Source organism: Primulina eburnea, chromosome 18 (genome assembly GCF_022965805.1).
Source record: "Primulina eburnea isolate SZY01 chromosome 18, ASM2296580v1, whole genome shotgun sequence".
Classification (NCBI taxonomy): Eukaryota; Viridiplantae; Streptophyta; class Magnoliopsida; order Lamiales; family Gesneriaceae; genus Primulina; species Primulina eburnea.
Genome location: NC_133118.1, coordinates 22425857 through 22437938, shown reverse-complemented (window position 1 = coordinate 22437938; position 12082 = coordinate 22425857). Strand labels below are relative to the sequence as shown.

Below are 12082 nucleotides of genomic sequence, written 5' to 3'. Positions count from 1 at the left end.
AGAGAATGGGGAGTTGATGCCCCAAGAATCAGTGCAAAAGAAAGAGCATGCAAATAAACTCCCTGAAGGGAGTTCAAGAGTGATTATCAAGGAAGATCACCCGAATAAGCCTAAACAAATGATACTTGAAAAGCCTACACCAGCCATGACCAAGCACATAAGGCCGTTGTACATAAAAGCCCATTTGAATGGGAAGCCAGTGTCTAGGGCGTTGATTGACAATGGCTCAGCTGTAAATGTTCTTCCAGTAAGAATGTTGAAAATTCTAATGTTGAAAATTCTAGGAAAAAATGTAGAAGACTTGATTCCTTCGGAAGTTTCGGTTGCTGCATTTACAGGGGAAACCACCAAGACCATTGGGGTATTCCCCGCTGATGTTACTGTGGGGAGTATGTCATCTTTATGTGCATTTTTAGTGGTAAACTCCTCCGCCAACTTCCAAGCGTTGTTAGGAAGAGATTGGATCCATGCAAACCAGTGCATACCATCCTCAATGCACCAGCTGTTGTTATTTTGGAAAGGGATGGCGTGGAGGTCGTAGAAGCGGATGGACATCCCTTTCAAACAAGTGCAAGTGCAGTTGAGGCTAGATATTACAATGGGGATTTTGGACCGAAAATTGGTGGAACACCGACTTCCACTCAAAGAAGGTTTCAAACCATTTCAACAACCATCTCGTCGCATGTCAAAAGAAGTTTAATTGAAAGTGAAAGAGGAAGTTAAGAAATTGTTAAAGGCCTAGTTTATAAAACCAATCAGATATACCGAATGGCTTTCCAGTCATGAAAAAGAATGTCAAGGTCAGAATATGCATCGACTTCCGAGATTTGAACTGTGCAACTCCAAAAGATGTATATGTGATGCCGATACCTGATATGTTAATTGATTCAGTGGCTAGAAATGAATTTTTATCCTTCATGGACGGGTTCTCGGGCTACAACCAGATCAAAATAGCAGAGACTAACACTCACAAAACATCATTCAAATGCCCGGGAGCTGTGGGTACGTTTGAATAGCTTGTTATGTCATTCGGGCTAAAGAACGCAGGAGCCACATATCAAAGAGCTATGAACTCGATCTTTCATTACATGATACGACATCATATTGAAGTATATATAGATCATATTTTTGTGAAGTCTAAACAAACTGCTGATCACATTGAACACTTGAGGAAGATTTTCCAAAGAATGAGGCAACATGAGTTGAAGTTAAATCCATGGAAATGCGCCTTTGGCGTGAAAGCAGGAAACCTTTTGGGATTTCTGGTACATCAGAGGGGAGTTGAAGTGGATAAAAACAAAGCCAAAGCCATTACGGAAGCGAATCCGCCTAGAAACAAGAAAGAGTTGCAATGCTTCCTTGGGCAAGTGAATTACTTGAGGCATTTTATTTCTAACCTTTCAGGGAAGACAAAGGAGTTTTCACAGCTGTTGAAGCTCAAAGATAGCGGGGAGTTCAAATGGGAAGAGTCGCATCCGAAAGCTTTTGATGTGATCAATAGTTATCTATCTAACCCGCCTGTTCTGATGCCTCCCAGGTATGGAATGCCCCTTAAATTATACATCTTTGCTGCTCATGAATCGATTGGATGTCTATTAGTTCAAAATAATCATGAAGGAAATGAACAAGCCATCTATTATTTGAGTAGATTCCTTACTCTAGTAGAGGTGAGATACTCTGTGATTGAAAAGCAATGCTTAACACTATCCATGTACTAAGTTAAGACATTATTTGATTCAATCAAGAGTGTTTGTGGTGGCTAAAACCGATTTGATTAAATACATGCTTAATAGACCCATTCTCTTGGGGCGGATTGGTAAATGGTCTTTGGCATTGGCCGAGTTTACATTGATCTATTACCCCCAAAAGTCAATAAAAGGCCAAGCTATCGCCGATTTTTTAGCTGATCATCATTCACTTGATGAGTTTATTGGAGAACAAGTTGGATTTCCATTTTGTGGAGTGGGAATTCAACCCTGAGATTTGAAGTTTGATGGATCAAGTACAGAAACAGCAACTGGAGCTGGTATTGTGATCACATCCCCAAGAGGTGTGAAAACCGCTCTATCTTTTAAATTGGATTTCCCATGCACCAATAATCAAGCGGAATACGAAGCACTGGTAATTGGATTGGAAATTCTGAAAGATTCAGGGGCAAGAGAATTGTTAATATCATGGGATTCTCAGCTGGTACTCAAAAAGGTGTCAGGGGATTTCAAATGCACAAGTTTGTCCTTGGCTCCTTACTATACCGCTGCATCCCAACTTCTAGATGATTTCGAGGAAGTGTCATTTAGTTCACGTCCGAAGACAAGAAAATTGGGAGGCAGACGAGTTGGCACAGGTTGCTTAGGGATTGAAAATGTCTCCCAAACTTACACACAGGCTAGTGTTGATTCAGAAGAAAAACCACCCTTCAATTCAGCAAAGAGGGATTCAGGTAGACACGCTCAACTTGGATATAAACTTAGCTGGTGACTTGAGGGATGACATGAAAATGGTGCTAGATTCAACCGAGAGAGATATTCCACATGGTTTAAAAATGAGAGCTCTTAATTAAGTTTTAGTGGAGGGAGATTTGTACAGGAAAGGGTTAGATGGTTTGTTCCTCAGATGCATAGGCTTCCCAGAGGCTTTGAAGATCATGAAGCAAGTTCATGAGGTAGTGTGTGGAGCGCATCAATCTGGAATAAAGATGAAATGGTTTATAAGGAGGTATGGCTACTATTGGCCATCCATCCTGAAAGATTGCATCAAATATGGTAAGGGATGCAAGCCGTGTCAGAAACATGGGAACATCCAAAGAATCCCGACTGACGAGCTTCACAGCGTCGTCAAACCATGGCCGTTCAAGGGCTGGGCCATGGACTTAATAGGGAAAATCTACCCCTCATCATCTAAAGGCCACTCATTCATCCTTGTGGCCACAGAATTTTTCACCAAATGGGTGGAAGCAGTGCCTTTGAAGAAAGCAGAGCAAGGAGATGTCATTAACTTTTGTGAAAGAAAATATCATTCATAGATTTGGAATTCCAGAGTCATTGACCACGGATCAGGAACTATGTTCACAGGCTCAGATATGAGGGAGTTTGTAGAAGACTATGGAATTAAATTGATAAATTCATCCCCTCATTACCCACAGTCCAACGGGCAAGCTGAAGCGTCAAATAAAGTGTGGATAAAGATTCTACAAAAGTTGATGGAAGAGAATCTGTGACACCTCTGACCCATTTTATAAAATAACAGCAGAATTTAAAATTTTTCTTTAAAGGGAGGAAGGATTCAAAATACATTTCCAATATATATACCATCAAAAGAATATACATGATCCAAAAAGTGTTGCATCAAAATACAAAATATCATTTTGATCATGTATAACAAAATAATCTTCCACTTCCTTCCATCTCTATTTGCATATGACCCCGGCTTCAATCAACGTCTTGGTTCGTCGCTCTTATCTGCATCACATGAATAACTGAAATGAGTATAAAACTCAGCAAGTGGAACTCTTACATAGCAATGTACATAGCATACTCTGCAAAACATGGCTTTAAAAACATTAAATACCATCAACTCTGAATCATGGATAACATAGCAATAATATAACAATAAGATGGTATTTCTCTTTTCTCTGTTGAATTGATATCTATATAGTATCTCTGTCTCTGTACCTATATCCCATCGATATAAATCGATAACTCTGAGGGATATAAGCCTATGGTCGTTGATCAACTAATTGCATGCAATCTATGACTATGTATCTATCAATCCATAAATCATCTTAAACTCTCTTTGGGGCATTTAATCAAACACTTTGTAAACTCTTTTCTCTTGTATTCCCTTTTTCACAATTGAGACATTCAATTGTCTCAAATATACAATCAAGTAATTCAATACATAATATGGATCAAATGGAAGGGAATAACATGTTAAAACCATTGAAACACAATACATATACTATCATGTGAGCACAAGAATGAGATTCCACTTACAACCACTTGGAACCTTGTATCTAATCTCTTGATAGCAATCCTACAACAATAAACCATAATTTGCACCATCAATAACCCAATAATCCAACAACAATACCATAAAAGTCAAAGAATCAACCCCATCACAAACCCATATCATCTCGCACACCAAAACCAAGAAATAACCAAACCAAAAGCTTACCTTAGCTTCCTTGATCCCAAAATAATCTTGCTCTCAACACAAATAACTAACAAGAAGCTTGGATTAAAGAAAAGAAAGGAGAGAAGTTGGAACCCTAGTCTCCCAAGAGAAGAAGAATCGAGAAGGAGGAGTAGAAATGAGGAAAAATGAGACCAACTCTTGCATTTAAACACTTAAAATCTGAAAACACGTTTGTACTGTGCCCGGCGCTCGGGCGGTCGAAAATTACCGCTCGGGCGCCAACGATTCTACCCAAAACCCGAAATTCCAGAAGTAGTGGCGCTCGGGCGGTCATAAATTTGACCGCCCGAGCGCTACTCTGCGCACTGCCACGTTAAATATCGCTTCCGAAACGCCTCTTCCCTTCCGAATTAGAAAAAGTTGTAAACTACGTAGTTGTAGCCCTATGTATTTTTCTTGATTCTCTCCAAATTTCAGATCATTTGGAGGTCTGAGTAAAGGGTTATGCCCATTCTCCCAACATGTGTCACTGGAGGAACGACGAAACGCACGACACACTTCGGGGCACTTTTGTCTTATCTTACGCAATGACTTGAACAAAACTCAAAATAAGAAGATTATAGCCTTATGTCTTATCTTTCTAATGGAAAAGGCCTCACCTTATTTGGATCAATATACAATTTATCATGAATTTAATCGTAACGCCGCTACAATAGCACTACACATCCTCTATACTCAACCATACTAAAATCATAAATCGAAACTCTTAACATCCAAACTATACTTAAACTTGACCAAGTAGTCAATAAACATACGAAATCTTAAACCTTACCGTAGACCAGGCTTGGCTATTAAAATCTCCTCTCCTTAGAGGAATTTCGTCCTCGAAATTGACGTCACTGCGCAAACAACTCGGGATACTTCTCTTTCGTCTCATCCTCTGGTTCCCACGTGGCTTCTTCAATCAAATGATTCCTCCAAAGGACTTCAACAATGCCGATCTCTTTGTTTCTCAACACTTTAACTTTCCGATCCAGAATCTGGACTGGAATCTCTTGGTACGTCAAGTTCGGCGTCAAATCCAATGGCTCGTGGCGAAGAACATGGGAAGGATTCGCAATATACTTCCTGAGCATGAAGACATGAAAAACATTATGAACTCTATCAAGATCTGGCGGTAGGGCTAACCTGTAAGCTCGATCACCGACTCTATCCAAGATCTCAAATGGGCCAATAAATCTCGGACTCAACTTTCCTTTCTTGCCAAACTGCAGCACACCCTTGAGAGGTGCAATCTTCAAGAACACATGGTCTCCAACCTCAAATTGCAACGGCCTACGACGCACATAAGAATAACTCTTCTGTCTTGACTGCGCTGTCTTCATTATCTCTCGAATAACTGTAACAACATCAGCTGTCTGTTGGACCAACTCTGGACCCAACATCTTCCTCTCACCAATCTCATCCCAATACAAGGGAGATCTACACTTCCTGCCATAAAGTGCTTCATACGGTGCCATGCCAATCGTCGCTTGGTAGCTATTATTGTACGTGAACTCAACCACAGGCAATTTGGAATCCCAGCTACCTGAATAATCAATAGTACAAGCTCTGAGCATATCATCTAGAATCTGAATAACTCTCTCTGATTGACCATCGCTCTGGGGGTGATATGCTGTACTAAATGCTAACCGTGTACCCATAGCTCTGTGCAAACTCTTCCAAAACTCTGAAGTAAATCTAGGGTCACGATCAGACACAATCGACACAGGAACACCATGAAGTCTAACAATCTCTGCTATGTACTCTTCGGCATACTGGTTCATAGAGTACGTCGTCTTGACTGGAAGAAAATGCGCTGACTTGGTCAACCGATCAACAATAACCCAAATAGAGTTAAAACCTTTCTGCGTTCTAGGAAGACCAGTCACGAAGTCCATCGTAATATGCTCCCATTTCCATTGAGGAATCGGCAAGGACAATAATGTCCCAGCAGGTCTCTGATGCTCGATCTTCACATGCTGATCGATCTTCACATGCTGACAAGTTAGGCACTGAGAAATAAACATGGCAATATCTTTCTTCCTACCTGGCCACCAATAGAGTCTACGAAGATCCTGATACATCTTGGTACCTCCTGGATGTATCGAATATGGCGCGGTATGTGCCTCTGTCAAGACGTCTCGCCGAATATCATCACCAACAGGAATACAAATACGGCCTCTAAAAGTCACCAAACCATCTCCATTCAATCCAAACTCTGAATTACCCCTCTCCTCTGCTCTGGCTCTCAAATCTGTCAACTGTAAATCATTGACCTGCTCTCTACGGATCCTGTCCGTCAATGTAGCCCGAATGACCAATGCCTAAAAGCGAGCAATGTTTCCTGGAACCACCAAAGCTATCTCCTCTCGCTGCAAGTCAAACAAAAATGGCTTCTGAATCATAGAACTCAAAGAGGAACTCGACTTACGGCTCAAAGCATCCGCTACAACATTCGCTTTTCCTGGATGGTAACTAATAGTCACATCATAATCTTTGACAAGCTCTAACCACCGTCTCTGTCGCATATTGAGTTCTTTCTGAGAAAACAAATACTTCAAACTCTTGTGGTCCGTGAAAATTTCACACTTTTCGCCATATAAATACTGTCTCCAGATTTTTCAAGGCGAAAACCACAGCTGCTAGCTCCAGATCATGCGTAGGATAATTTTTCTCGTAGTCCTTCAACTGGCGAGAAGCATAGGCTATAACCTTTCCACGTTGCATCAGCACTGCACCAAGACCTTTCTTCGACGCTTCGGTATAAACAACAAAGTCTTCTGTACCACTGGGTAGTGCAAGTACCGGAGATGTCGTCAATCTGTCTTTCAACTCCTGGAATCCACTTTGGCATTCATTGGACCACTCAAACTTCACAGTCTTCCTTGTCAAATTGGTTAACGTCAGGGCAATCTTGGAGAAGTCTGAAATAAAACGACGATAATAACCCGCCAACCCAAGAAAACTGCGTACCTCTGATACAGTGGTAGGAATAGGCCATTTTTGAATCGCCTCTATTTTCACTGGATCAACAGCTATGCCATCCTTCGAAACAACATGGCCTAAGAAAGAAATCTGCTCCAACCAGAACTCACATTTCTTCAGTTTAGCATACAATCTCTTCTCTCTCAACAACTGAAGAACAACTCTTAGATGCTCTGCATGAATCTCGCTGGTCTTGGAATAGATCAAAATGTCGTCGATGAAAACAATGACGAAGCTATCCAAATACGGCTTGAACACCCGGTTCATAAGATCCATAAAGACTGAAGGAGCATTAGTCAGACCAAAAGACATCACAAGGAACTCATAATGACCGTACCTGGTTCGGAACGCCGTCTTAGGGATATCAGACTCCCTAACCTTCAACTGATAATAGCCAGATCGTAAATCAATCTTTGAAAACTCTGTAGCCCCTTGTACTTGGTCGAAAAGATCATCTATCCGTGGCAACGAATATTTATTCTTGATAGTCACCTTGTTGATCTCTCTGTAATCAATACACAGCCTCAAAACCCCATCCTTCTTCTTGACAAATAGAACCGGAGCTCCCCAAGGCGAAGAACTCGGTCGAATGAAACCTTTATCCAAATGATCCTGCAACTGCGTCTTTAACTCTTTCATCTCTGTTGGGGCCATTCTATACGGAGCCTTGGAAATAGGAACCGTACGTGGAACTAGGTCAATCACAAACTCCACATCTCTGTCCGGCGGTAAACCCGGCACATCATCCTCAAAAACATCAGGAAACTCTCTCACCACATCAATATCATCAATATTCAACTTAACCATTCTATCCATAGCAACAATCGAAGCCAAAAACCCATCACAACCTCTACACAACAACTTCTTAGCCTCAAAACACGAAATAAAAGGAAGGACCAGCGAAGTACCTGCACTGGCGAGCATACCTTCCTTATTGCCATCATCTGCAAATTTCACCGTCTTAGCAACGCAATCAATCACTGCACGATAGGTTGATAGCCAATCCATACCAAGTATAATATCAAATGCAACCATCGGGATAACAATCAAATCAGCATAGACCACTCGCTCATCAATTTGAACAGAGCACGCATACACAATAGATGTCGGGCACAACATATCTCCCGAAGGCAATACAACATTAAACTGGAGGGGAAGAACAGAAGGAACTATACCCAAAGATCTCAAAAATAGTTCAGACATAAAAGAATGAGTAGCACTGTATCAATCAATGTCGTAGTTACTCTGTCTGAAATTAAAATAATGCTAGAGATCACCGAAGAATCATGGTTTATACCTTCCTTTGTCATGGTAAAGATGCGACCCTGAACTTTTTCTTTACTTGTTCCTCTAGGACAATCTTTGGCAATGTGGCCTGCAGTACCACATCGATAACAAGTGTGGGTACCAAATCTGCACTCTCCCCGATGATTCCTACCGCACTTGGGACACAACGGCTTCTCTGGATCGGATGGAACTGTCGGTACTTTAGGACTCGGCTCTAACTTGCCTTTCCCCTTGAAATTGCCCTTTCCTATTTGGTTTGAACCTTGGCCTCTCTGAGCAATGGCCTGCTGTCTCGCCTGTCTTTCCCTGGCAATGTCTTTCTCATCTTGTTCGGCCAACAAGGCCTTAGCTACAATCTCCTTGAATGTCACAGCTTTGGACATATTGATGTCCCTTCTGATCTCTGCTCGAAGGCCTCTAATGAAATGAGCACCCTTGTCTTTGTCATTGGAGGCAATGTATGGGGCAAACAGATAGCCCTCCTCGAACTTCAGAATATACTCATCGACATTCATACCTCCTTGACGAAGTTCTAGAAACTCAGTCACCTTTCGCGCTCGAAGTGCATCTGGAAAGTACTTGTCATAAAAGAGATCAGTGAACTCTGGCCACTTCAATGTCGAAATATCCACACCAACCTTGGTAGCATTCCACCAAATGCGTGCAGCCTTGACCAACATGAACACTGCACAACTGATTTTGTCTTTGTCTGCATAGTTGAGATGATCAAATATAGCCTCAAGTGCCTTGATCCATTCTACGGCCACCAACGGATTAGTGCTTCCTGCAAATTCTGGCGGATCCATCCTCTTGAAAGCAGTAAATATCCCATCGGTACCAACTGCTTGAGCCACTTGGCCTCTACCCTGACCTTTACCTTGGCCTGTACCTTGCATACGTAGCAACTCTTGGATCTGCTCACTATGGATCTTGGCTTGCTCTTTCAACAACTTGTCGAACTCATCGACAACTCTAGAGAAAGAACTATCCTCACCCTCTACAGCCTTTCTCTTAGGAGGCATACTCCTACAATGTGCTCACACAATACAAATCAATAGATAACAATGAATAGATGTAGAAGAAGACATACCCGGACAGTTGAAAGTAGAAGAAGTCATATGCATTGGTCCGAAAAACGGTGCTCTGATACCACTAAATGTGACACTTCTGACCCATTTAATAAAATAATAGCGGAATTTAAAATTTTTCTTTATAGGGAGGAAGGATTCAAAATACATTTCCAATATATACCATCAAAAGATTATACATGATCCAAAAAGTGTTGCATCAAAATACAAAATATCATTTTGATCATGTATAACAAAATAATCTTCCACTTCCTTCCATCTCTATATGCATATGACCCCGGCTTCAATCAACGTCCTGGTTCGTCGCTCTTATCTGCATCACATGAATAACTGAAATGAGTATAAAACTCAGCAAGTGGAACTCTTACATAGCCATGTACATTGCATACTCTGTAAAACATGGCTTTAAAAACATTAAATACCATCAACTCTGAATCATGGATAACATAGCAATAATATAACAATTGATGATATTTCTCTTTTCTCTGTTGGATTGATATCTATATAGTATCTCCGTCTCTGTACCTATATCCCATCGATATAAATCGATAACTCTGAGGGATATAAGCCTATGGTCGCTGATCAACTAATTGCATTGTATCTATCAATCCATAAATCATTTTAAACTCTCTTTGGGGCATGTAATCAAACACTTTGTAAACTCTTTTCTCTTGTATTCCCTTTTTCACAATTGAGACATTCAATTGTCTCAAATATACAATCAAGTAATTCAATACATAATATGGATCAAATGGAAGGAAATAACATGTTAAAACCATTGAAACACAATACATATACTATCATGTGAGCACAAGAATGAGATTCCACTTACAACCACTTGGAAACTTGTATCTAATCTCTTGATAGCAATCCTACAACAATAAACCATAATTTGCACCATCAATAACCCAATAATCCAACAACAATACCATAAAAGTCAAAGAATCAACACCATCACGAACACATATCATCTCCCACACCAAAACCAAGAAATAACCAAACCAAAAGCTAACCTTAGCTTCCTTGATCCCAAAATAATCTTGCTCTCAACACAAATAACTAACAAGAAGCTTGGATTAAAGAAAAGAAAGGAGAGAAGTTGGAACCCTAGTCTCCCAAGAGAAGAAGAATCGAGAAGGAGGAGTAGAAATGAGGAAAAATGAGACCAACTCTTGAATATAAACACTTAAAATCCGAAAACACGTTTGTACTGTGCCCGGCGCTCGGGCGGTAGAAAATTACCGCTCGGGCGCCAACGATTCTGCCCAAAACCCAAAATTCCAGAAGTAGTGGCGCTCGGGCGGTCATAAATTACCGCTCGGGCGCCACTTTGCGCACTGCCACGTTAAATACCGCTTCCGAAACGCCTCTTCCCTTCCGAATTAGAAAACGTTGTAAACTACAACGTTGTAGCCCTATGTCTTTTCTTGATTCTATCCAAATTTCAGATCATTTGGAGGTCTGACTAAAGAGTTATGCCCATTCTCCCAACATGTGTCACTGGAGGAACGAAGAAACACACGACACATTTTGGGGCACTTTTGTCTTATCTTCCACAATGATTTGAACAAAAATCAAAATAAGAAATTATAGCCTTATGTCTTATCTTTCTAATGGAAAAGGCCTCACCTTATTTGGATCAATATAAAATTTATCATGATTTTAATCGTAACGCTGCTACAATAGCACTACACATCCTCTATACTCAACCATACTAAAATCATAAATCGAAACTCTTAACATCCAAACTATACTTAAAATTGACCATGTAGTCAATAAACATACGAAATCTTAAACCTTACCGTAGACCAGGCTTGGATATTACAGAATCCCAGGGATTGGCCAAGGCTCTTATCAGAAACTTTGTGGGCGTACAGAACATCCAAGAGGACTGCCACTGGAGTGAGCCCTTTTTCCCTTACCTTTGGCCATGATGCAGTGCTCCCATTGGAGATTATGGTGCCATCAATGCGAGTGGCAAAGCAAAATGAACTTTCCCTTGAGCATTATAATGAAGCAATGATCATGGAGTTGGAAGAACTAGATGATCTGAGAATCCAAGCGTACAATGCTTTGCTGTTACAGAAACAAAAAGTGGCGAGAATCTACATCAAAAGAGTTAACAAGAAAAGTTTCCATGAAGGAGAAATAGTGTGGAAGGCCATATACTACCAATAGGAACAAAGGATAGAGAGCTGGGCAAATGGTCTCCCAACTGGGAGGGACCATTCAAGGTACATAAGGTGTTAGACGGAAATGCATATTGGCTATCAAGCTTAGATGGTCATCCACACAAAAGATGCATAAATGGCAAGTATCTCAAGCCGTATTTTCAAGTATGAGGGAATAAATAGGAAAATCTTGCGAGTGAAGCAAACACGAAGGATAATATTCAGTGGGTAGTTGGCCTTTTTCAGTGGGGAATTGGCCTTCGGGGCCACTTTTGTATATATTAAGTTCCTTATTTCAAGATGTCATGTGATGTAGGCCTTAGGACCACTGAAATAAATATCTGCTGTTTATGATTCAACAATAAAATTTATCGG

At 40.8% G+C, this 12082-nt stretch overlaps 1 protein-coding gene across 1 annotated transcript; it reads left to right on the top strand.

The window, feature by feature from the left end:
• The first annotated feature begins 3061 nt into the window (after positions 1–3061).
• On the top strand, positions 3062–11714 carry LOC140819163 (uncharacterized). The gene is made up of 2 exons (XM_073179173.1): positions 3062–3213; positions 11414–11714. Exons 1-2 carry the CDS (start codon positions 3062–3064, stop codon positions 11712–11714), a joined length of 453 nt encoding a protein of 150 aa, XP_073035274.1.
• Positions 11715–12082: the final 368 nt, after the last annotated feature.

Coding starts and splice junctions, on each gene's coding strand:
- LOC140819163 (XM_073179173.1), top strand. CDS start 3,062: ATGTTCACAGGCTCAGATATGAGGGAGTTTGTAGAAGACTATGGAATT. Junction 3,214..11,413: donor AAGTTGATGGAAGAGAATCT/GTGACACCTCTG, acceptor GTGGGCGTACAG/AACATCCAAGAGGACTGCCA.